This window comes from Hyperoodon ampullatus, assembly GCF_949752795.1.
Source record: "Hyperoodon ampullatus genome assembly, chromosome: 11".
NCBI lineage: Eukaryota > Metazoa > Chordata > Mammalia > Artiodactyla > Ziphiidae > Hyperoodon > Hyperoodon ampullatus.
Window position 1 is genome coordinate 92,388,094 of NC_136924.1, and position 27,229 is coordinate 92,415,322.

At 46.7% G+C, this 27,229-nt stretch overlaps 1 protein-coding gene across 1 annotated transcript in view; it reads left to right on the forward strand.

Annotated features, from left to right (window-relative positions):
* Positions 1–24,652, forward strand: part of GRIN2B (glutamate ionotropic receptor NMDA type subunit 2B) — a gene marked incomplete at both ends in the record, with an annotated part of 299,444 nt that extends 274,792 nt beyond the window's left edge. The window contains 4 exons of the mRNA XM_079714477.1: positions 14,971–15,131; positions 16,900–17,087; positions 19,902–20,140; positions 22,754–24,652. Of these exons, the coding sequence (XP_079570603.1) occupies positions 14,971–15,131; positions 16,900–17,087; positions 19,902–20,140; positions 22,754–24,652 (2,487 nt within the window). The remainder of the gene's footprint in view (positions 1–14,970; positions 15,132–16,899; positions 17,088–19,901; positions 20,141–22,753) is intronic.
* Positions 24,653–27,229: the final 2,577 nt, after the last annotated feature.

The following is a 27,229-nucleotide window of genomic DNA, read 5'->3' on the forward strand; positions in this document are numbered from 1 at the left end:
GACAGGAGGTATGTCATTAGAGACAAGAGTTTCCAGGGAGCAGTGACCCTAAAAGGCAGCCTAAGCTCAGGACATCCTGTAGGGCAGGCCCCCAGTTAAGCAACTGATCTAAAATCTCAAAGAGGTTCTCACATAGGTTTATCCCTCCCTTTCTGTGTTTCTCTTTTTCCCAACTAATGGAAATTGTATTATATGGTGTGACATATTCATATTTAACATATTGACAACGTTTGTCTCTCCCTGCTAGACGCAACCTCCATGAGGGCAAGACTTTTTGTCCTTATTTGCTGATGTATCCACAGGAACTATAATAGAGTCTGGCAAACATAGGTGCTCAAATATTTGTTGAAGAATGAGTTAATGAACTATTTAGTCGAATGAAGGAATGAATAAGACAGTTATATAATTCATATAGCGTTCATAGCCTAAGCCAATGCTTCCTTTTCTTTATTAGCCATTTGAATGTGAGGGACAGGAGATAGTTTCGTCAATAATGGTGGGGAAGAGAGGGTAATGTAGAGAAATATTGGACATTTATAGTCTCAGAATTTGCTCGTCTTGTGATTTCTACTGTCAAATTATGTAAATCAAGCAGGTGTATAAGAAGAATACCAAATAATACTACTCTTGTGGCTAGTCCTATCTTAAATTATAAAGTGATTTCAGGATTTATTTGGCAAGGTATTTGATCTCTCCAAGCCCCTGATGGCGCCTCATCTCATGTGTGAGCAGGGTATGGTGGGCCCTCTGTGTACGCATGTGCTCACTAAGTCTGCATTGTGTTCTCTGAGTGTGAGACCTCAGCTTCTCAGTCAGCCAGGTGTCCAGCAAGTGCTTTCTGCTCTCCCATCACTCATTTAACAAGAGGTAGCCAGCCCTGAAGTAACTGTAACAGTGCCACTTGCCCCTTTTAGAGGGAAAAGAGATAAATGATGATAAAACCAGCTTTGTATAAAGGAATTATTAAAAGTAAAAACAGTTTCTAAGATTTTCCTGGAATAAACACATATTAAACACAATCTCTTAAACCATCTTTGATCTCTTGGGTCTAAATGCCTATGCAGCGTTCACACCCCAGTATCATGACGCATGGCAGAGCTCACCGAGTATGTCTGATGAAGGGTAACCCTAAAGAGGAGTGTGAATTACCATAGTTTAGGATGATGTACGACAAAAGGATTGAACGTGAAAGGGTTTTTGACTTAACCCTCAGACAACTGGAAAAGTTAAATCCATTCCTCTCCTGATGTGGTTATTGGTCTTTTACTTTTGTAGCAGTCGCCTTATAATAATGACATTGACATTGTAATTGGAGGCCCATAAAGGCCAAGGGAAGCACAACTGGACTCTCATTAGCCCTAAAGACCCCGGGGAGGGGAGCGGAAGCCTCTGCCTTCCCTCGATGTTGACGCTCGAGCAGCGCCTGGTGCTGAGTAGATGCTCAGTATGCACGTGGTGACTGGATGATGGAGGGGATGGAGGGGACAGGAGCGGGGGATGGCCCGTGGGCCCTGGGTAGGTCATGAACTGCCCAGGCCTCTGCTTCCTGCTCTTCACAATGAGGACGTCCCTCAATCGGCATTTCTCAAACTTTGTTTCACAACCCACGAGTGTCCTGGGACACATAATGGGTATTCTTTTTTTTTTTTTTTTTTTTTTTTGCAGTACGCAGGCCTCTCACTGTTGTGGCCTCTCCTGTTGCGGAGCACAGGCTCCGGACGCACAGGCTCAGCGGCCATGGCTCACGGGCCCAGCCGCTTCGCGGCATGTAGGATCTTCCCGGACCGGGGCACAAACCCGCGTCCCCTGCATCGGCAGGTGGACTCTCAACCACTGCGCCACCAGGGAAGCCCTGGGTATTCTTTTAAAAGATCCACAGCAGAACATGTTCGGGAAAATGCTGTAACAAGGTTGAATAAGTTCCTTTACCAAAGGACTTGTTGGAGCCCTCTCCTGTGCGGGTCCCTTGTGAACCCAGAAGGGGATGCAGTGTGTACCGTGGGATCACTGACCCCCTCCCAGGGCTGATACTCTGCAGGCTGCAACGTCCCCTGCTTGGGGGCTGACTTTATTGACCAAGGCAAGCAGTTCTGGTCTGTGTAAATGTGGCACAATGCGAGCGTGTGCGCTCATGCTGGAGTTTCCACCTCTTGGTTTGGAAGTGACTGATCTGATTGGTGGCCAGGAAAGCAGAGGTGTGCCCGTCTCCCTCCCACGCCTCTCCCTGGATCCTCAGCCCTGCCTGGCACAGACCTTTGGCTGCCCTCCCCTGACCCCAACTTCACAACCCTTGAGCTCCTTCCACTGTGATAAGAACCTCAGGTCATCATGCTAACAACTGGAGTGCCCCTAAATTCCTGGGGCATCCTGCATGTGGAAATCCTGGTAGTAACCCTCAGCGGTGTCCCCCAAACTGTAGATGAGCTACTGGGGCTTCTAGTGAAGCTCTGGAGTCCCAGTCTCCATGGTGAATCCATCGGTACCATTTACTTAAAATCTTCTTTAAAGGCCATGTCTCTTTGCCAGCGCCCACAACTTTCATAAAATACCTACACGGTCCCTGCCCTCTCACAGGTCTATCTGCGCAGTGGTGTGAGCGGACAGGAGGCAGTAACAGCTCTGTATAACAGTCTCGCCTAAGGGGAGGTTGAGGAAGCACGGTCAAGGCCACCCGTCAGGCACAGGATGACTTAAGGATAAAACTCAAATGCCTCAGTCCTTACGCCTCTGTTTCCTTCATCCCTATGTTATCATAATCATCTCCAGCTCGGTCACATTTTTGGTGCCAAAGAAATATCCATACGCATTGTCAAGTGCTAAAGTTGACAAGCTCTTGTGGGATCTCAGCTCGGATATATTTTTTGAAGGCCAAATGGAGGCGGGGCCAGGAAAGGTGTCCCCAGCCGGCATGAGGACGTATTACTCCTTATTCACCAGGGATGCCAGAAGAACACTAGCTCTGAACAACAGTCATTCTCAACTGTGTTGCCTGATCATGCATTCACCAGTAAGGAGGGCACTTGGAGTGATTTTTAAAAATATAATAAATAGATCTACATTTGTGCTATTCAGTGCATTCACTCATTTAGCCATTCATTCATACTGAGAGCCTACGAAGTGCCACTTACTCTTCTAGGTACCAGAGAGACAGCAGTGATCAAAACAGACAAAAATCTTGTCCTTCATATCACTTGTATTCTAAAGACGGGGTTGGCGGAGGGGAGAAAAGTCAAAGGCAATTATATGCAATCTAAGAAGGTGTTTACTGCACAGAGAAACATACAGCACAGAAGGGAGATTGTGTTGGCAGAGAAGTCGCATCTTTAAATCTGGTGGTCAGGGAAGGTCTCAGTGAGACTATCAGGTCTGACCTGAAGCTCGTGAGGAAGCGATGGGTATCCGGAGATTTCGGTGTTCTTAGGAGCTTCCAGAAGGCCAGGGTGGCTATGAGGGGCGGGCGAGGAAAGCGGTGGGAGAGGCAGTGGTGTGGACGAGGCCCCTGTGCCACATCCTCTCCTTCCTTCTTCTGAACGTATAAGCAGACTTGGATTCTGTCAAGGCTTATGCTTTGGTGCCTTTCCCATATATTCCTCCCGTTATTTTCTCCTGGGAATAGGCCAGACTCCCAGTGAGCATCCCCACCCCAGCCTCTCAGTTCTTCATTCAGTTGCTTTAGCTGTGTAATGATAACTAAATGCTGCGTCCTTCCCCTGCCCGACCACGACGGGTGCTTGGCCGCTCGGCTCCTGCCTGGACACCAACTCAGTGGTCCATATTCACCATACAAACATTCTTTCCAACTTCTGTTGAGACACTGTGCCCGGGTCCCTCTGCATCTTTGCTGGTGCCCTTCCTCTTGTCCTGAGTGCCCTCCCCACACACCTTCCTGTGTAAATCTTGGCCCATCTGTAGGAGTCAGCTCCATCTCTGCTTCCTCCCTATAGCCGCCTCATCCCCATTCTCTTTTTTTGTTGTTTTGGTTTTTTTGCGGTACGCAGGCCTCTCACTGTTGTGGCCTCTCCCATTGCGGAGCACAGGCTCCGGACGCGCAGGCTCAGCGGCCATGGCTCACGGGCCCAGCCGCTCCGTGGCATGTGGGATCTTCCCGGACCGGGGCACGAACCCACGTCCCCTGCATCAGCAGGCGGACTCTCAACCACTGTGCCACCAGGGAAGCCCCCCATTCTCTTATGATGATCTCTTCTCCCTGTAAATCTCCATTGCCTTTGCTTCCCTTACGTCCCTTTTGGAACTTCGCATATTCATTTAGTCATTGGATTATTCTACTCTACATGTTTGCTGAACATCTACTCTGTGTATCTAGAGCTCTGTGATGTGTTTTACAGTTAAGTGTGAGAACCCTGGATTGGAAGCCTAGCTGTGTGGCTTTCTTCAAGTTACTTATCTCTCGGGGCAACAGTTTCCATGTCGGTTACATGGGAATAATAATACCTCCCTCATAGGGTTGATGGGAAGATTAGTGAGTTACTCTATGTAAATTGTGTGGTACATGAGCATAGACATGTTAGCTGTGTCTGTATTATACCATCACTATTATGTTCAACTGAACTGCAATGTAAGAATTGTATCTGTTGCCCCATTTCATTTCAGATAATCATTTCAGAGTTCAGTGACTTATGCGTGGATTATCCACATTAAATGTGTGTTGATGGTGATACTTTAGGGTTAGCCACCTAAGACTTCAGGATACAAGTATGACATGGTAAAGTGTCATAATGCAGGAATAAGCCCATCTGCTCGCCTCTACTAGCTCAGGGACCAAACCTCAATGAGCTAACATGAACTATGATGCCACTATCTAATCTTATGAAATATTTCAGGAAATATTTATTAAGGCTTATATATGCAAATTTAGGAAAATACAAAAGAAATGACTGCCTTACAATGAGGAAAACTGATCATTAACTATAAATTCCAGGAATCCAAAGAACTTGTATTTTCTTTTCTACAAGCTCTTGTTTGGGCCACAGCAAGAGGGAAGTGACAGGAGGAGAGCGAGTTCCGTTCCCCCCATCACTGTCTCCCCTCTACAGCCTGTCACCCACTGGAGCCCCAGCTCAGAGAGGAAAGGGGCTCCTTCCCCAGAAGCACAGCACCCAGAGTTGTGAAGACATACAGGCTTCTTGCATCCAAGTACAGGTTTCTTCACATGCAAACTTAGATGTGTTTGCCGCTGTAGACAACCACGGTACTAATATTAAAAACAAGAGAAAAAAGAGCAGAAACAACTAAGGTGTCAAGTGCTTCCTAAATGCTGACTCACTTCCTGGTAGCAAAATGGGATCAGTTTCTCCTGGTGCCCAGGAAGAGAACTGAATTAATTTGGGCACATTCATTACATACCTGTATCTTCTAACTACATTCTTTGTTATTGTTATCGCAAGTCAGTCACCTATTCCAAGTGAATTTGAACGATATTCTCTCCGATGAATAATGTATAATGAAATGTAAAAACAGTTATTTCCCCCCCCCCACTTCCATCCCAGATTATAACTCTCATGAAGGTGAAGAGTCTGACTTTCTAACCCATCACTATATCCACAGCCAGCTCATTCCATGGTGGGGCCCTAGGTGGCTACCCTGCACCCCGTGTTTGAAATGGAAGATTTGTAATGTGATGCTGTTCCTTATTTCTCCTCCTGAACATGGTTGAAATTCAGTTTCAGAGCTAAATGGTTTGTTTATTAAGTCGCTCAGTTAATAAGCAGTGGAGCTCAGTTTTGAATTTAGATCTTCTGAGCCCATAACCCATGTCCTTGCTTAACTGTTCTATCATTACATGGCCCTTTCAGTGTAAGCACATTCTGCCTGCTTTCCCCATCTGTCCCAAGTACTTATGGGCCATGGGACAGTGAAGGTCACACCTTCAGAGAGTCTGGTCTGTGTTGTCATCTGAGCTTCTTTCCTCTTTGGGCGAACAAGGTATCACGGTGGAAGAGGAGGGGGACCACTTTCCCCAGCCACCCCGTCCCGCCTTCCTGTATTGCTCAGAGTCTGAAGCCACACACACATACATACATCCTCCTACTTAGGCTGTAGGATAATATTATGGGAAGAATAATATCAGGCAGAATAATACGATAATAACAGTTGATGTACTTACTTTATAGTTCATGGGAAAATTGGGAAGATCAAAAGAGAGGAGAGATGCAAAAGGAGATGCACTTGGGGGGACGGGGTCCCAGGCAGTGTGGTAGCTCTCATGACCCATTTACCTTAAAGAAATGAAAATTTATGCTCGCACAAAAATTTGTATGCCAGTGTTATAGCTGCTCTATTCATAGTTATCCCGAGCTGAAAGTAACCAGAATGTCCTTCCATGGGTGAATGGATAAACAAACCAGTACAGCCATACAGTGGAATTCTACCCGGCAATAAAAAGGAATGACCTACGGCTACACAGCAGCAGCATGGATGAATCTCGGAGGCATTATGAGAAGTGAAAAGCCCATCTCAAAAGGTTACATGCTGTGTGATTCCATTTGTAGGACATTCTGGAAAAGGCAAAACTATGGGAACAGAGGACAGACATCAGTGGTCGCCAGAGGTTAAAGGTGGAGGGAGGACCGTAGACAAGGAACATAAGGGAGTTCTTGGGGTGATGGAATTGTTCTGTGCCCTGATTGTACTCCCGGTTACAAGATTCTATATGTGGTTAAAATTAGTTGAATGAATGGGGAGTTACTGTTTAACAGATATGGCATCGCAGTTGGAGAAGATGAAAAAGTTCTGGAGGTAGAGGGTGGTGCTGGTCGCACAGCAGTGTGAATGCACTTAAGGTCACAGAACTGCACACTTAGAAATGGTAAATTTTATTGCTAAAACAGAAGGACATTTTTAGAAGATAAAATGAGTACCAGACATACCTTTCCTATGAATAAATAAAAAGAGCACAAATTGCTGTGTTAAAGGCAAAAGGTTCTCAGATGGGATCACAAAGCAAAACCAAACTACAAACAATGGATTAAAAGATATATCAATAACAAAAAATGGTCATTTTTATGTATATTTTACCCCAATTTAAATGAAGGAATGAGTCCATAGAATAACAAAATGCATAGAACTGTACATAGAAAATAATGAAAGTCAATGATAAAACAGTCCTGTGAAAACAGAGGGTGCTGATGCTGATAACGGTGGTAACAGGAGAGTGCTGCATAGGTAAAGTGGTCCCCGAAGAATTCTGCCGTTCTGCCACCTGCTCATTATTAGCAGACCGGGCAAGCTGCCCTTGTAGCCTAAGCATTCCCATCTTTTCTCCTGGGTCCCTCAGAGGGCTGAGTGGCATTTGGGCATTGATTTTGTGTGTGTGATTCAAATGTAAAAGCCAGAGTGATGGAATGAATATTGATGTGTGGGATTGTCAAGCTTTGAAGACAAAAGCCCCCAGATTCCGTGTCTCACGCAGGTGGACCCTGCAAACAGGACATTACAATATCCATCTCTGCAAGGTCACAGAGCTGGCTCGTCCTAATTTGCATAGGCTGATCGGACTCCCGACTGAAGGAGAAGAGCCGTCTTTCAGGGTCGCCAGCCACCCCAGAAGGCGTTTGTTGCCTTCCTCCTCCTTTGAGTAGAGACCCTTTCCTTTGCCTGCTGTCATTTCCAAGATCTAACACTAAGGAACCTCGCTGGGCTGTGTCTGGTCGTCAGCACAGAAGCCGGGGCGCCATCAACATGGAGGAGAGTCCTGGTTTTCTTTTCTTCTGCCATCATGGACTCAAAAATCTCTGCAAGGATCTGTTTCCTTCCTCACCGTGGGAGCTGAACAGAGTTGGACGAGGAGTGTCTTACAGCAGAGGGTTCTTCTAACGTGAAGGGACGTTCCCGCCCCACCTCCACCCTTCCAAGCCCAACCCATCCCCCTACCAACTTAAACGCAGCCTCCTTCAAGAAGCCATCCAGGAAGCCGGGCTGCTTGCAGCCTTTCTCCCATGGAACTTCGGTGGCACTGGTACACAGCCCGCGGTCGTGATTTCGTCTAGCTGTGCATACGGCCTCGTTCACGTTCTTGGACGGTAAGGAAGTATCTGACGGTGCTCCTGCTCCTCCTTGTTCTCCCTGGGGCCCAGACCCTCATCCGAGCGCATGTCCTCCGCAGCTCCCGTCTCTCTGCTTTATTCCTTCCAACCTGCTCTTCATGCTGACCCTCCGGGCTCTTTCTGACACAAAAATCCAGCCTTGACACTCAGCCAGAATTCTTCAGTTGCTTCTGATAATGATGATGATGACAGTAAGAATAGCTAATATAGTGTCTTTAACATGTGCCAGCCACTGTGCTAACATGTTGCCCAGATTAACCTGTTGAATACTAAGAAGCCTCATGAGGTAGGTAGCATTATTAGCCCCGTTGTACACATGGGGAAACTGGGGCACAGAGAAGTTAAGTGAGTTGCCCCAGGTCACACAGCTATGAAGCAGCAGAGCTGGGATTTGAACTCAAGCAGTCTGGCTCCAGAGGCTCTGCTGTTTCTTTTCCCTTAGAGCAGGGACTCTGAACTCCTTTGTGCAGAATTCAACTCCCGTTGTGAGCCAGGCCCCGCCTCTTCAGCCCTGCTGCCCTGCAGTTACCAGGGCCATATCTGTTAGGCTCCGGCAGTGACAAACTGCCCGTGATCTCCAGTCATGCCCGGTCTCTCCCAGGGCCCTGCATCTGCACAGACTGCTGTGTCTATCTAAAAACCCCTTGTCTCCTCCTGCCCTACCAGATCACTCTCCCTTCAGCTCTTAGCCCCGGCTCTGTGGCCTCCTTAAGGCTGTTCAGGACAGCGCCCTTTGCTCTGGCCTCCACTCTCATGGGCACGCTGCTCCGTGGCGCCCGGCATGGCACTCCCAGTCCCCCAGCCACACCCGCTGTGCTTCCCCCGAGCCTCACGTGCCTGGTTCCTCCTCGTCGTCCAGCGCTTTGTTCAGAAGCCACCTGTCTCAGAGGGGGCTTCTTAGGACAGCCAGGCTAAACTTATTCTCCAGCCAGTCGCTCTTTATCCTGTATCATAGCTGTGTCCGTTTCTTCCCAGCACTTGGTTTTCACTATTTCACAGAGATCACTTGTGTGCCCATTATCTATGGCTGCACGGCAACCTACCCCAGCACTTGGTGGCTTAAAGCAAGGGCCATTTCATTGTATTTCCCCAGTTTGTGGGTCAGATATGTGGGTGGGGTTGCCTGGTGCCCTCGTTGGAGTGGTTGGAAGACTGGGCTCAGCCGGGCCTGCAGATAGAAGCGCCTAGATATGACAGCTCCGGCGTGGAGCCCACAGGGTCATAGGACTTCTTACAGAGGTGACCGCTCCCCTCGGAGCCAGGTTCCAAGAAGCCCCGGAGGAAACTGCAAGGCTCTTATGACCTAGCCTCAGAAGTCCCAGAATGTTACTTTTGCACATTCTGTTGGTCAAGCAAGTCACAAGACCAGGCCAGAATCCAGGACAGGGAACATACTTCATCTCTTATACAAGGACTAGCAAAGAATCTGTGGCTCTATATTAGTCCATTACATTAGAAAAAAAACAACTTATTATTTGCCCTACCTCTTTACAGTGAACTCCTTGAAGGCAGGTTCTTACCCTCCTGTCATACTGTATCCCCAGCACCCAGAATATCGTGACAGATGCTATAAATATGTGCTCAATGTCTGTATGAATGAAAGAATAAATGAATGAACAAATGAATGAATGAAAAAGTAAAGGAATGAAAAATTGAATGAATGTTTACATCTCTGACTCTGGTATGTAAACTTCTTGCATCCTCATAAATACGGTCCTCTGCACTATTAGATGCTCAGGATATATTTGTCCAATGAATGGATGCATTTTAATTATCACGAAAGGAGATAACGTGAGTTGTTCCCAGTACATATATAGGTGTTGAATCTGAGTAGCTGCTATTAATAAATTAGTACTGCCTTATACGTAGTAAAATCGGTTTATATATTTATTTAATAAATAAACAAACTGGACCCAGAGCTCCACTTCCTTGGCTTCTTCCCTTTTCCCTTTCCCTCTGCAGCAGGCTGTGGGAGGGCCTCTCTGTTGGGAAGGAGCAGCCCCAGTGCCCCCTAATCCCACCATCTCTGGGTGAGGAAAAGGGCCTTTGCTCCTGGCCTCCGCACCTCTCTCCTTGCCTGACCGCCAAGACTAGCTCACTTTGAGGTCATTAAGATGGGGGCTGAGATGATGGTCTGAGGAGCTCAGAGGGCTGAATTCTGATTCCCCGCACCTCTCCAGGAGGATCAAGTGAGATTACAGGTCTCTTAACATTCTGGCAGTGTTTTGCCCTTGTGCGAGAGTGTGCTTGCAGTGATGGCTGGACACCCTGTGTTGAATCCCAAGGAGGTGTTGGCATCTGATATGACAGGAAGGGAAGGATACCCTCACCGGGTGGCTCCACAGTGCGCGGCTTCACTCCGCACTGAGCAGTAGAACCAGGCGGCTGGTATTTGAGCCGCAGTGGGACGACTCAGCTCGGGAGTCAGGCCCTATAAGCTGGTCCTCCTATTTCACCACGTGGCCTGGAACAACTTCCTTGGTCTCTTCAGAGCTTCAGTTTCCTCATCTGTGAAATGGGATCCATCCCCCAAGTTCCTTCCTTTCTGCTTTTTTATTTTCCTCTGTATGTTTTTAGAATCCCGACCTGGGTAGCTCTGGAAAAAGATTCCAAGTTCAAGCAAGCTTTATAATGGTCAAAGGCTACTAATAAGGAATACTATATAAAATTCCCTATTTGAAAATCAGACTGAGCTTTTTAATTCAATGCTGGTCTCCTTGGTGTATTGGGTTTTTTAATATTTTAAAATTTTGTTTCTTAGAGTCCTTCTTGTTCTATGGATTTTTAAGACTTCCGGCTCTGGACAGTACTAAATTTTACTCCTTCCCCAAACCCCAGAGAGCACAGATTGCCATTCAGATTAAATAAGTGCCATATAATGCCTCACAGCTTGGAGTAAGTTTTATTACAGGGCATTTATTGGAAGCATCAAGGTGGTATTTGGAGGATTCTTTTTTTCCTTCTTCCTCACTAAAAATACAGTTCTCCATGGCCATGAATTTTAGTAAAATTCAAGTTCCAATGACAGTTTTTTAAAAATCTAGGTTTTTATTTAAATTTCACCAAGCTGGGACAAGAATCCTCAAAGGAAAAGGCAGGCTCACTTCTGCTTCTGCTTCGGCTAATTGTGGGGTGATACACTCACCCTTTTGGTCCCCAGACTGGCTGAGTTTAAGGAACAAATTAAGGAACAAGAGTTTTCCATCTTAGGGAACATTATCTAACATAGGACAATTTTAGATATTAGAACTTCATCCTCACGGAAGCAGTTAATAGTTTTGAGAATCCACCATGTGCCAGATATTGTGTTAAGTAATCCTAGATATTATCTCAATATTAATTAAAAATAATACTTCCAGAAAAATGGGGCTCCATGAATTTAAATAACTTGCCCATGTTCACACAGTTGGTCAGAGAAAGATCTGGAATTCAAATCCAAATTGTCTGCCTCCAAGACCAATGCTTTCCACAGGACCACGCCTTCCATTCTTCTAGTGTTGGCTGATTTCTCTGATTGTTTTCTGATGGAAGATGGAAGACTATTCAAGAGTATTGCTATCTTCTTATTTAATTCCTTTAATTCTTTAATAGCTTTAAATTGTTTTCAAATATTTTAATCTTGCCAGTGGCTTGTCTTTCCATGATTTTAGCAGTGTCTTTCAAAGAGTTCTTAATTTTAACAAAGTCCAATTTATCTTTTTTTGTGTGGTGGATTGTACTTTGGTGTCATATCTAAGAAACCTTTGTCTAACTCAGGGTGACAAAACCTTTCTCCTATATTTTCTCCTGGAAATGTTATAATTTTAGGATTTGTATTTAGATATATGATCTACTTTGTGTTAATTTCTATATATCTTGTGAGGTATGGAATGAAGGTTTTTTTGCATATGAATAGCTAGCTGTTCTGACACCACTGGTTGAAGACTGTCCTATCTGTCCTGAATCACCTTTGCACCATACGTGTGTTGGTCTATTGGGGGCACTCCATTCTGTTCCCATAATCTCTTTACTCTCTCTATGCTAATATCCCACTGTCATGATTACTACAGCTTTACAAGTCTTGAAGTCAGGTAGTATAAGTCTTTCAACTTTGTTCTTCTTCTTCAAGGTCATCTTGGCTATTCTAAGTCCTTTATTATTTCTTTAGTATTTATGTATTCAAAGATACAGTTATAAAACAGCATCTAGAAATCTAAAGATAACTTAGAAATTAAAGTTAATTAAGAGTAGTATGGAAACTTTCCATAATCTAGCTTCATCAGGATGTGAGGCACTCTGGGTATCACGTTCCATTTGGTTAATCAAAAATTGTTGTATCTCTAGAGAACAGATTTGTGGTTGCCAAGGGGAAGGCAGAGGCGGGGGGCAGGGGAAGGATTGGGAGTTTGGGATTAGCAGATGAAAACTATTATATATATAGAATGGATAAACAACAAGGTCCTACTATATAGCGCAGGGAACTATATTCAATGGCCTGTTATAAACCATAATGGAAAAGAATATGAAAAATAATATATATTTGTATAACTGAGTCACTTTGCTGTACAGCAGAAATTAACACAACACTATAAATCAATTATACTTCAATAAAAAAATTTTAATTAAAAAAATTATTCTATCTACCTTACATGGATTGCCGATTTTCAAAACAACTAGAACATAAAAACTTATACCAGAATTGTACTGGACATGATTTCAACTTTCATTGATGTTTCAGAAAATACTTTGGACCCTAGTATTTGGACACTGTGAGCATCAGTTGTCATTGTCCTAGCAAAGTGGGGAATTACTGATTAAAGGGAGCTTATTTGGTTATACTGCTGCCTGCCATGGTATCTACTCTACTTTTGATTGGGGGATACCTTTTTTCAAACATCTGAAGTGTTTTAATTGACAGTTCTATGCACAGCATTCTGTCTCTTCCAACAAAACATATCCCTGTTTACTTTAAACTTGTTATCTGCTGGGGACCATGAGGAATACTATTAATTAAGCCAACTGACTCCTGATAACATTAGCCATCACTGCTACTGTGGGACACTGAGCAAATTACTTGTCCTCCGTGGGCCTCTGTCTTCATTTGTAAAATGAAAGGTTTGGACAAGTTAACCTTGAGTGGCTCATCCAACTCTAAAATTCTTTGACTCTTTTATAGTGTCTTTATTCACTTAAAAATCACAACCTGTTTAAAAATAATTAAACAGAAACTCTTAATGGCAAAAAGCACCATGGTAAGTCAGAAAGTAGTGGTCTTTTGATGCATCTCAGATTACCTAACAAACACCACTGCATGATCTTACTTTTAACTATGGCCAACTTTAAGCAACAAAGATGGCATTTATGGTTTCTGGTGCCGTGACATTTTGTGGTCCATGAAATCCCCATATTCTGAGAAGCTCTTGAGTGTCTCAGGTCAAGGGAAGGAGAAAGGAGAATGGCTTGAAGCCCAGACAGCTCCAACGCTTCAGAGTACTCCTGAGTTAGATTTTCAAATGTATCTCCACTGTAAATGGTATAGTATTGAAACCAAGTGGACTTCAAATATCTAGATTGTCTTTCCTATACCAAGGCACAGCACATATGACCACACACTCTGGTCACATTCCATCTGATCATTGCTGTTCTAATAGAATGAGAAACTTAGAAAGTATGAAGTTTACTAGGGAATGCAGAATATAGACATGAATTTAAAATAATATAAGGAGTCTTCTTTGAGCACTTGCTGTGTGCAAGATGCTGTGCCATGCACTTCTTGTACATTGTATCATTTAATACACACAACAGTCTTGAAAAGTAGACATTATTGTCTCCTTATTACATATGAGGAAATGATGCACAGAGAGCTCCTGTTACTTGCCCCACATCACACAGTAGTAAGTGGCAGAGCTGCTCTTCAGTCCATATCTGTCTCAATCTAGAGCTTCATGACTACGTCAGAGACTAGCTCGCAGAACTTAACCAGCTTATTTAGAAAGTAAATGAATTTGTAGTATTGATTATGATCTAAACCAAGAACACAGAGTACTGATGGGTCACTGTTGGGTAGGCTTGATGGAAGGAAGAACTCATAGAAAGTGTCCTGAAGAAATTGCTTTGAGTTACATGTTGAAGTGAAGGACATGAATTGGCCCGGGGAGAAAGGTGAGTTCATGCTGAGGGAACAGACTCTATGAGGCTGTGAAGGTACAAATGAATCAATTGTGTATTCAGGAAGCAACATAAAGACTTGCTCATTGCAGGGCAATAGCCAGAAATAAAGCTGATGTCATAGGGGTGAAAATCCAAGAGATTTCACTTTGTGATGATGCTAAGCCCTGGTAATCCACACTCAGTTCTTAAACACGAGAGGGAACATAATTAAAATTGTATTTGCTTTTACAATTTATCCTACAACTCATGTAGGATAAATATGGGCTTTTAAAGCATCAAGCAAGGTCAAGAGAAAACTTCTTAGCAAAACATATTTGCTATCCAACAAGTGATTTTCAGGAGTATGATGTAGCTTGCCTCACTAAGGTCCTATAGCCTTGATAGTGCAATGAAGGGCCCTGGAAACAGATTTCACACAATTTTCAGAAATAAAGGTAACCAGCCCACTGCAGTTAAGCTAATAGCACATTTCCATCATCCCTGGTTTTGTGCAGTGTGCATAAATGCGGCACACAAGTGTTACAGATACAAGTCAAGGGTGGGCAGATAGAAAGCTCTCAACAATGTGGAATAAATTGAGTTGAATTGAAGTTCACTTTCAGACAGCAATTGCTGCTCCTGAGTGAGGGCTAATGTATTTGGTGAACTCTTGTTTGTCCCTTCCATGATAAATCCACTAAAGCTAACATAATATCTCTTCACATTTTTTGAAGTACTCATATTCTCTCTCTCTCTCTCTCTCTCTCTCTGTCTCCAGTTCCAGAGACCTAATGACTTCTCACCCCCTTTCCGCTTTGGCACTGTGCCCAACGGCAGCACGGAGAGGAATATTCGCAATAACTATGCGGAAATGCACGCCTACATGGGGAAGTTCAACCAGAGGGGTGTGGACGATGCATTGCTCTCCCTGAAAACAGGGTAAGAACTGCTTCCAAGCTCAGAATCTTTGATACGTTGCTCACGTTTATTAAACATATGTGGAATCGGATGTGCCATGCTTGGTGCCACACCATGTGAAAGCAAAGAAGGCTGCATTTGCTCTTTATGGATCTCCAAGTTAAAGCGACAGTGTAATTCAGGCCAGTGCACAGAGATTCCCGTGCTATTATTCACTTCTATGTATTTTTAATAAACTGTATTCTACTCGCATTAATGTAAACATGAAACAAGAATGTAATCGAAGTAGAAGTCAAAGGGGAGAGTCAAGGCTAAAGTTCACGCATTACACATGAAATAAAGACCTGCTGACCAAAAGGTGAAAATGATGATTTTGGTGTCTTACAGACAGGGGGAAATAAACAATGAAAGGGTAAAAGTTTTTAGACAACACACAGTAAGAATGTGTTAACCAATCTCCAATCTCAACAAAATTGGCATTCTTTGCTCCAGCTCTGTAATCTCAGTTCGTTCACTAAAAGGAACTCATGAACTGCAAATATGTTTGCTTGCATAATCTCAGCCACATTCATTCATTTGGCCTTCAGAAGCCACAGCTGCAGAGTAAGACAGACAATTGACCATGGGAGTTGTTGGAATTTGAGGGTCCTGGGGCCTCATAGCTGATTTCCTGTGTGGTAGGTTAACTAGCAACACTTAGACCTCCTGGTGGCTCTGGTTCTGGAACAACCACCCTGTCTGATAAGACTCTGTCTTATCATTATGAAGTCAGAAGATGGGATTTGAGTTTGGGGTGGACCACTCTGGGAAGTCTGGTCCCTGGTACAATCACAGCTGTCAATCAGAGCTTTGGCTTTTTGAGGGACACCCCTCCTAAAGGATACTCACAGGCCTTTTGAAAAAATGTTCTGTGTCTAATCATGCCAGAAAGGGTTTCTTTTTTCTTAAGGAGGAGTAAAGCTGACTTAACTTGTAAAAGTGAAGAGGATGATGCCTGCCTTTCTTTCTTGCAGACCTCTCTATTACCTATATGAATATGTCAATTTCTTCTTCTCCCTTTGATGTGTTTAAATACTGACCTATACCTTCCTGACCTTGCCCCTAGCTTTACCCCCTTCCCTCTATATTCTTTCCTTGAAAAGCACAGTATGTACAATGAGATTCTCATACGTTTGGGAATTTGAGACCTCTGAATTCTCCTTCATGCTGCATTGGCTTGTGGTTTCACACATTTGCTCTTGACACAAGCTTGTGCTGCCACCACCCCCAATGACTCACTTCTCTCCTTGCGCTGCAAAACAGAATATTGAAACCCCCTTCTGACTGCAAAAAAAGCATTGCCCATCTAGTGCTACACGTCTACCTACAGTTACCCCACTCTGGATGGTAATGAACGGAGAAATGAAAAATGATGTATAAGTCTAACCCGTGCTATTTGTTGTTATCATTGTGATGGTTCCTTTTCATTATTTCTGTTATTATTTTTATTGATTCCTTTTTACTCCTTCTCCTTTCAGACACAGCTTAGGAGTTGGCTTCAGGCCCAGCTTACATCCTCATCATTCCCAGTGGGAGGGAGAGAACTCCTCCTTTCAACCTGAAATCACACAAAGAACAGCCTGGGATTTAGGCTTCAGTTTCTGGCTGGGTTCCACCTTGAGCCTTACTTTGAGCCACTTCCCCCCCATAGTCTGCTGGAGCCCTACTGCTTCCTATTAATGACCCCATTGGTAGTTTTGTACTAAAATTCCTCCACTGGACTTGCTTTGTTTGTTTCTTTCTCGCACAGGAAACTGGATGCCTTCATCTACGATGCAGCAGTGCTGAACTACATGGCAGGCAGAGACGAAGGCTGCAAGCTGGTGACCATTGGCAGCGGAAAGGTCTTTGCTTCCACTGGTTATGGCATTGCCATCCAAAAGGATTCTGGATGGAAGCGCCAGGTGGACCTTGCTATCCTGCAGCTCTTCGGAGATGGTGAGTTAAAGAAAGGGACAGTGCCTATTTGGCCTCTTCCGATGGCCAGTCCGAAACATCAACCCTGCTTCCTTCCTCATCCCTCTAACCTCTGCATTTCCAAAAAAGCATTTCACAGTATACTAGGAGATTTGGAGGGTATATATTATTAGTTTCCTAACGCTTTGTAACAAAGTACCACAAACTGAGTGACTTAAACAACAGACATTTGGCCCATGGTTCTGGAGGCCTGAACCCTAAGATCAAAGTGTCGGCTTTGGTTCCTAATGAGGGACTCGAGGGACAATCCGCTCCATGTCTCTCCCCTAAGCTCATGGTGGTTTGCTGGCAATCTACAGCGTTCCTTGGCTTGTAGACGCATCACCCCTGCTCTGCCTTCCTGTTCACATGGCTTTCTCCCTGTGTGCGTGTTTTCCTTCTGTACACGTCTGTGTCTGATTCCCTCCCTTTTTAAGGATACCAGTTACATTGGATTAGATCCCACCGTATCCAGGTGACCTCATCTTAACCAGTTACATCTGCAATTACCCTACTTCCAAATAAAGTCACATTTCAAGGTACTGGGAGTTAGGACTTCAACAAAGGAACTGTGGGGGGCAGTGGGGCGTGGTTATACAATCCAACCCAGGGTGAAATTTGGGGGAGAGGATTAGTCAGTCAAGGAGGTGTGTTTCAGGATTGCAGGGTATGATCAAACCCTCGGATAAAGTAAGAGGGGCTGGGATCAGAAGTTCCCCAAGCAGTCTTCTCACATGTGGCCAGAGCAGTGGATGGAATTTTAGAAAGGTCTCTGCTCTCCCTGGGCCCAGAGAAAGGGCAGAGAAATCCACACGTGGCCATCGGCCCATCCTTCCCTCTCCCATCTTGCTTTTCCCTCTGGAAGAGGTAAGAAGCAGGGCCAGGGTTCTCAGAGGCAGACACGGGAAGGCACTCACTCCCCAGAGTGATTCTTGCAGCAGACTGAGCAGACAGCTTGCTTTGAGGAAACCTCATCTCCTGTTTCATTACACTCACGCCTTCCGCATCCCTCTTCGCTTTATTGTCTAAAGCACCTACTCCTCCTGTTCGTCTCACAGAAGCTAATCCAGTTACGGATGAGCAGCCTGACTCTACTTGGCCTCACAGGCCATCAACCAAGCGGTTCCCTAAGTTCTGTCTGCAGAATCTTTGCTGTTAGGGATGCGAGAAGCAGCAGAAGAGCGTAGGGAGATTGTCAGACTCTGGGTGAAGTCAGTTGTTCCCTAGTTAGGAAACTCAGAGTTTGATCCAAGAAATGAGTAAAAAGTGATTTGATTAACATTGGAAAGAGGAGGGGGGTTCTAGGTGGAGTGTTACAAGCCATTTTGGTATAAGAGTTTCTGTCATTGTAATGCAGCTGTCACTTAAAGGCACTTAAAGGGGCCTCTATCCACGAGGAAGAGCAGCCGTAGAGACAATTTGCAGAAGTTGCCAGGGCTTCGGTCAGATTATTCAGACAAGGTTCACATTTTGAACCAAACTGAAACTATTGGAACAGGCAGTTTTCTTCATGAGATTTTCAGATTTTCGCTTCTCTGGAATTAGATGCATTCTCGGGCATATGGTTTCTGTCATTTTCCTCTTGTCTACGATTTCTACCTTTCTAATTCCTAGTATCCACTGAAGTGGATCAAGGTTATTGTAACCTGGCATGACTTGAACTAATCAAAACTTCCTTGAGCAGCATTAAAAGGAGGCAGGTCTGAATTTGGTGGTCTCATTTTACTGCAGCTTCCTCCCTTTTACTGTGAATATTTATATTTTCAACAAGAGATCAGGAAGCCTGAGGGCCTCTAAGGAATCAATCAGTCTCTCTGCCGATATGTCTCTGTCTCTCCTCCCCCCACCCAATCTGCTTTGCATTTTTTTTTTTTTTTTTTTTTTTTTGCGGTACACGGGCCTCTCACTGTTGTGGCCTCTCCCGTTGCGGAGCACAGGCTCCGGACGCGCAGGCTCAGCGGCCATGGCTCACGGGCCCATCCGCTCCACGGCATGTGGGATCTTCCCGGACCGGAGCACGAACCTGTGTCCCCTGCAGGCAGACAGGCGGACTCTCAACCACTGCGCCACCAGGGAAGCCCTGCACATTTTTTGAGAGGAGTTTTCTGAATCGCTTGTTCAGTTATGTTGTTCCTCACTGTCTACATCAACAACAACAACAAAAAGCTCAAAGCACTTTAGTCTGATACTCAGGCCCTCAGTGATCTTGCATCAACCTTTTGTATTCAGCTTCCTTTGTCTACTGTTACTCTGTTTGATTCGTTCTGCCTGCCTTTCCCAAATACGCCTCGTGATTTTCTACCTTCCTCCCCTTGATCATGCTATTTCTGCTGCCTGGAGTGCCTTTTTGTGCAATATAACTTAAAATTCAGCCATTCACCATGCCCACCTCCAAGTCCTACATTCCTCATGAAAACCCACTGGCCACCCATCTGCAAAATTACTCTCACTAATTCAAGCAGCTCTTGTGACCTACATCTAGCTTGTCATACTGATTGTTTATATACCAGTTTACACTGGGTAGGTAATGGGGCACACAGGTAATGTCTCCTATCTTTGTGTCACCGGTGGTATCCCCATTATGTTTTCACTGAATACCTGAATACATTGATAAGTTCCTACGTAACGGTATTTAATAAAATCACTAACTTTCTCTGTTGGTTTTCTTTCTTTATGTCTCCTTTTCTCTTTCTCGCTCATGTTTTCCTCTCCTTCCCCAACACCTCTATCACCCCCTCTCTCTACTCCTCCCCTCTCGCCTCTCTCTGCCTGTTCTCCTTCCCGCCCCGCCCCCAGGGGAGATGGAGGAGCTGGAAGCTCTGTGGCTCACGGGCATCTGCCACAATGAGAAGAATGAGGTCATGAGCAGCCAGCTGGACATTGACAACATGGCGGGCGTCTTCTACATGCTGGGGGCCGCCATGGCTCTCAGCCTCATCACCTTCATTTGCGAACACCTCTTCTATTGGCAGTTCAGGCACTGCTTTATGGGTGTGTGTTCTGGCAAGCCTGGCATGGTCTTCTCCATCAGCAGAGTAAGTGCTTTGATTTAGATGCTTGGAGCTTGGGAAAGACAGCTCACTGTGCAGAGCACAGAGACCCAGGAGGGCACTAACTCCAGCCTGAGGCTGCTAAAGCGAGAAGCCACCTCATGTACATTTCCCCAGGGGGGTGGGATGACATAATTTCAAGTGGCTCTAAAAACAGGTGATGCAGTTTTTCCTTCAAGAAACAGATTTCTGTGTGGGGTTTGGGCATTTGGTTCTCAATAAGAACTGGCAGATGTATCAAAATGAAACATTTGGCCTTTTCCCAGATGCCTTTCATCACCATTAGTTAATTCTGCAGCGGTTGGATTAATCATTTAATCCTTTTAAAAAATCACATTTCTATTTAAATCATGAAAGATATCTCTCTTATTCTGACATCCAAAGGTATATTGTTGGTAATTTCACTGTCCTACTCTATGTTTTAACCATGTGTGAGTTTGGGGAGTTAAAGAGCTTAACAGAACCTTCAGAAATAAGTCCTGACCTGTAAGACATTTGCATTCCAGAAACTGCCTTAATTGGAGCAAGAGTATAACTCGTCGTTCTTTATTTAGTTCTCTGCTATGTGTCTCGTCCAAAGTGAGATTTTGAATACAGTTTTGAATATGAACAGAGGGTCACAGGGAAGAGCTAAAAAAAAAAAAAAAGACTTCTTTTGAATTTGTTAATAAAGTTTTGGGATTCATTCATGAGAGGTGAACTCAAATGTCCTCTTCAAATAGAGGTCTAGGCTTCAGACATAAATAACCAACTTTGTCTCTAATGGAATTATATGAGAAAATGGAGTACTCATTAAATTGTTGCATCTTTTGATCATTTTTCTGTAGTATTTTAGTTGATAGAGAAAGTGTCCTCTCTGACTGTGAGTTGCTGCAGGCCATTCAGTTACCTGGGAGCAGGAGGTTGGGACTTGTGGGCCCTGAGCCACGACGTTGCACTGCGTGGCCCTTCCCAAGACCTCTCCAGAGAGGAGGATGGCAGCAGTGGGGGGGAAACCTGTAATAGGAATCCCATTTGTAGCCCCTGCACATAATCAATGGCTCTGTAGAGGAAAAATGCATTTTCTCCTGGCCATAATCAAGAAGGGTTAGAAAGGAGGCCTGAGAAGGAAAGTAGAGGAACCTTCTCTTAAAGATCTCTTATCTCACTGCTGCCTTGGGGAAACTGAGGCTTATCATATGCAGATCTTCCTTCTTTCCCATTTAGCTGCCATTCTCCTTTCTAATCTTCTCTCCTCTCACGCCCCTCCATCGGGACAGCCCCTTTCCAAATTTATCCCCCTAGTTTTAAAGATACAGTTCAAACAACCTCCTCTGCAGAGACCTTCCCTTGCCAGGCAGAAATGTTCCACATGTGTCCACCTTTCAAGGCAGGGAGCAAGAGATTGGCAGGAGGTTGGCCTGACTTTAGACTTGAGCCCAAGCCTTTCCCTCTCCTGGATGGTGCTCTTCAGGGCTCTGCACAAGGAGCCGCACACAGGGAGTTCTCAGTCAATACTAATTTGTTAAGATATTAATTATTTATGATCGGAGTAACTGAGCAAGAAACTATAAGGAGGAAACCAGGAGCTAAAGAGAGAATAAAGAGAGGATTCTACAAGATTCTTTTATTTATTTATTTATTTTATTGAAGTACAGTTAATTTGCAGTGTTGTGTTAATTTCTGCTGCACAGCGAAGTGATTCAGTTATCCATATATATGCATTCTTTTTCCTAGTTTTTTTCCATTAGGGTTTATCACAGGCTACTGAATGTAGTTCCCTGTGCTCTACAGTAGGACCTTGTTGTTTAATCCATCCTATATATGCTAGTTTGCATCTGCTAACCCCAAACTCCCAATCCATCCCTCCCCCACCTCCCTCTCCCCAACAAGGGGATTCTTTATTCCTATTTAGTACTGGGATATCTGTCCCAGGTCCTTCCTGCCCCAGTATAGGGCACAGCAGGAGAAAAATCCCTCTTTGACCCCAGGGCTGCCTGATTGTCTCTGTGAATTTGGTTCACGCTTGGCTGAAGAAGAGAATTGCTCAGCTGTGATTTGGTGACCAAAATCCTAAAAGCTGCTCAGAGTTTGTCAAGAGCCGGGAAATAGTGGCAGTTGTGAGCGCCTGGGCTCCACTGTGCTTTACTGCCAGCCAAGGGTGACCAGCCAGGGCCGAAAAGCCCCAGCATCTGTAGAGCGTTGCTACTGATTTCCAGAAGGCTGACAATATTTTTTGCTATCAGTCGATATCATGGCCTCATTTTTGAGACACAAAAACCCCAGCACGGAAAGGAAAATCAATTCGAGTCAGTAGTGGAGTTGAGGCAAGAATGTCCTGTCTGGCAATTCGAATCCATTTGCTCAAGTCACTCGGTGTAGCCATGTCCCCTCTGGATCGTGAGGCCGCCAGCTTGTGATGTGACTTGCTAAATGCAGGTGGATGAGGCAGGCAAGCTTCTAGCCATATGTTTCTGTGAGTGTGTAAGACCATCTCTTTCAGGTCTTCCCTGACTTTTCTCATCCACTTGGGCAGTCAGTGGTGGGTTGGTTGGGGGGTGCTCTTTATGGTCGCTTCCTGCCTCGCCGGACACCTAACCGGTCCCATCCTCCCTCCAGGGTATCTACAGCTGCATCCACGGGGTGGCCATCGAGGAGCGCCAATCTGTGATGAATTCCCCCACCGCGACCATGAACAACACACACTCCAACATCCTGCGTCTGCTCCGCACGGCCAAGAACATGGCCAACCTGTCCGGCGTGAACGGCTCCCCACAGAGCGCCCTGGACTTCATCCGCCGCGAGTCGTCCGTCTACGACATCTCCGAGCACCGCCGCAGCTTCACGCACTCAGACTGCAAATCCTACAACAACCCGCCCTGCGAGGAGAACCTCTTCAGCGACTACATCAGCGAGGTGGAGAGGACTTTCGGCAACCTGCAGCTGAAGGACAGCAACGCGTACCAGGACCCCCACCACCGGCCGCACAGCATCGGCAGCACCAGCTCCATCGACGGGCTCTACGACTGCGACAACCCGCCCTTCACCACGCAGCCCAGGTCCCTCGGCAAGAAGCCCCTGGACATCGGCCTCCCCTCCTCCAAGCACAGCCAGCTCAGCGACCTGTACGGCAAGTTCTCGTTCAAGAGCGACCGCTACGGCGGCCACGACGACCTGATCCGCTCCGACGTGTCGGACATCTCCACGCATACGGTCACCTACGGCAACATCGAGGGCAACGCGGCCAAGAGGCGGAAGCAGCAGTACAAGGACAGCCTGAAGAAGCGGCCAGCCTCGGCCAAGTCCCGCCGCGAGTTCGACGAGATCGAGCTGGCCTACCGCCGCCGGCCGCCCCGCTCCCCCGACCACAAGCGCTACTTCAGGGACAAGGAGGGTCTGCGGGACTTCTACCTGGACCAGTTCCGCACCAAGGAGACCTCGCCGCACTGGGAGCACGTGGACCTGACCGACATCTACAAGGAGCGCGGCGAGGACTTCAAGCGCGACTCGGTCGGCGGAGGAGGGCCCTGCACCAACCGGTCGCACCTGAAGCACGGGCCGGGTGACAAGCACGGCGGAGTCGGTGGGGTCCCGGCCCCCTGGGAGAAGAACCTGACCAGCGTGGACTGGGAGGAACGCTCCGGGGGCAACTTCTGCCGCAGCTGCCCGTCCAAGCTGCACAACTACTCGAGCACGGTGGCCGGGCAGAACTCGGGCCGGCAGGCGTGCATCCGCTGCGAGGCGTGCAAGAAGGCCGGCAACCTGTACGACATCAGCGAGGACAACTCCCTGCAGGAGCTGGACCAGCCGGCCGCGCCGGTGGCCGTGACGTCCAGCACGTCCGCCGCCAAGTACCCCCAGAGCCCGACCAACTCCAAGGCGCAGAAGAAGACCCGGAACAAGCTGCGGCGCCAGCACTCCTACGACACCTTCGTGGACCTGCAGAAGGAGGAGGCCGCCCTGGCCCCGCGCAGCGTGAGCCTGAAAGACAAGGGCCGCTTCCTGGACGGCAGTCCCTACGCGCACATGTTTGAGATGCCGGCGGGCGAGAGCGCTTTCGGCAACGGCAAGGCGGCGGCGCCGGCCGCGGGACATCACCACCACGGCAACCATGGCAACCCCGGCGGCGGCGGCGGCGGCGGCGGCGGCAGCGGCGGCAGCGGCGGCGGCAGCTACATGCTCAGCAAGTCGCTCTACCCCGACCGGGTCACGCAGAACCCTTTCATCCCCACTTTCGGGGACGACCAGTGCTTGCTCCACGGCAGCAAATCCTACTTCTTCAGGCAGCCCACGGTGGCAGGGGTGCCGAAGGCCAGGCCGGACTTCCGTGCCCTTGTCACCAACAAGCCGGTGGTGTCGGCCCTGCACGGGGCTGTACCAGGCCGTTTCCAGAAAGACATCTGTATAGGGAACCAGTCCAATCCCTGTGTGCCTAACAACAAAAACCCCAGGGCTTTCAATGGCTCCAGCAATGGGCATGTGTATGAGAAACTGTCTAGTATTGAGTCTGATGTCTGAGTGAGGGAAGAGAGAGGCGAAGGTGGGTACGGGAGGGTCGGGGCTGTGGACGTGTGGTGCGCATGTCACAGAGGGTGACGGGGGTGAACTTGGTTCCCATTTGCTCCTTTCTTGTCGTTTTCATTTATTTATGGGATCCTGGAGTTCTGATTCCTTCTGAGGGCGACCCTGGTGACCAGAACCATCTCTGCTCCCTTTCCAGCCCCCTCCTCCTTCCCGGTCTGTCCATCCTTCCAGTTCCCAGTTCTCGCGAGAGGATACGGTGGGCTCGCTCAGCCGGCGAGGGCGGAGTGGTTGAAGGAGTGGCCCCACGCGAGCTTCCTCCTAGCGTGGAAGGACTCTTTGCCACCCACTTCGAGTGAAGCACGGAGAAGCGGGAGGAGGCCACGGGAGCGCAGGATAGCACTCCCCGAACTGATCTTTACGTTTAGGTGAGGAAACAAAAGCGCCCCAATAAGCTCCTTTAGCATACTGCCTGTGAATGAAAAGAGGCTTTTGCTAAATTCTTGTTGCTTAGATGGCGTGTGTTTGGGGATCGTGCGCCAAGCAGAGGGTGGGAAGCCACGTGTGTTTCTATATAAGCCAAAAAAAAGAGAAAAGTTTGCTTCAATTCCATGAGACTTAACTGGTAGTGAACTGGAATGAAAGGTCATTGGCAGATGATGGAAGGTACATCAGAGCAGTGTTTCATGATGCATTAGAGGCAAGGAAGGAGGGACTGCGTGTGCATGTGTGTCGATATACACTTGCACACGTGTTGTCTATACACGCCTGTCATCAGGCCTTTTCACGCAGAGAAGGCAGCCTTGACTCATAGTGTTGTTTCTTTTAATATCCCTAAGCACCGGGCTTGTTTTGGCTTATATACAAACAGAGATGGTCCTGTGTTACCTGAATTTTGGCTGTCTCTCCCCTTCACCCTTCCCAAATGAAGAGAATGGAAGTTCTTGACAGAGAACTTCCTGTGGTCTAGACAAAAACGTGGGTGAACAATCCTACATGGGCAACGTACAAAAATAATTCCTCCGTGGTTGCCAATACATTCCACCAGTTTTGGCCAAGAACTTTCCAGGAAGGCTAAAGGGAAGTAGAAGCAGCCAGGATTCTTTTGGCCCGTACCTGAGGGCAGAAGATTGTACAGAGCTCGTCTGAGCTTTTTAGACCCTCAGCTGGCCAGTTTGTGGAGAGGAGCTAAGTAAGGCTTTGAAGGACAGGGGGGTCCTTTATGGTCGGGTAAGTGAGAGAGGGGGATGTTTTCAATGCTTTGATCCCTTCTTACTTAACCTGGAGCTGGGAGAGCAGGCTTGTTACCCCCCCTGAATTGGCCACAACCGACATGGAACAGCCAGTGAAGAGGCATGAGCTTGCTCCACGAGTACAGCTCGGGAAACAGTGGAGGGAAGGGAAAGCGGTTCGGAAGTGGGGACGGGAGGCGAGAAGGGACTCCCCCGCTACCCCACTGGGTCTGTTTCCCTGAGGGTTTGACGCTGAACCCAGTGTGGACACTCTCTGTAGAAACCCCTCCACCTTCCTGCAACACCTCCGTCCCCTCCCAGATTGTACCAGTCAAGAATAAAAAAAAAAAAAAAATATATATATATATATATATATATATATATATATATACATATAAAACTCCAGGGATGAGGGCACTGGCAGACGTGATACCCCCTTCACTCGAAGTTGGAAACGAATACTTGTCACTGCCAGTCCTGAAACTTGGGGTAGGCGTGTTCCGTGGGTCAGTTCCACTGTCCTGCCATCCTCCCCTTACCCAGGGTGGCAGCCAAAGAGCCAGGTCAGTGTGGAAGCTTGGCTGCAGGATCTCCATGTTGCACACAGGACACATAAACCAGAAAGGTGCTCATCCTCCTCTGGAAGGAAGCTGCCATGTCTCTTCAAGTCCCACCCGCCCTGACTCACCACCCTTCCTCACCCTCCAGCCCTTGACTGCCGCCCCCGCTCTCCTCCTTGGTTTTTACCTCAGTATCTTTCATTTTCAAGCCAACCGAAGGCCTTGTAAAGCTTTGTTTTCTTTCTAAAACAAACCTGGGGGCAAGGGGCTGAACCTCTCACAGATTTGGCGAGAGGAGCACGGAGTGCTTTACCTTAGATTCAAGGAAGGACTTGGAGAGAGAGGACAGAGGGCGTGAGACGTCTCCAGGAGGACGAAGGCGAAGGGCCGTCAAACATTCTTCGCCCCGACTCGGTCCCGGGTCAGGGGCTCCTCCCTCACTCTTCCTCTTACCTCATCCCTTTCAAATAAAAAAACCAAACCGACTAACCTAGCGAACAGCAATCTAGAACAAAGGGGGCTCTGTCATCTCTGCTGGTGACAGAAATCAAGATGGTGTTTATTTCATATGTAAATATTTTGTTTTCTAATTAATTTTGTATAGATAAAGTGTTCTCTCGTGAGTATTCAGGGTGTTGGCCAGAGGGAGCGGGGTCGGGATGGGAATGGAGGGAGAAGAAGTGTTTTGTTACGGGGTTTCGTTTTCCATTTCGGGGGAATTGTTTTGTATGGCTTTCGCTTCAGGGTGTCCGGAGAACCATGAACGGGAATGGAGGCCACCG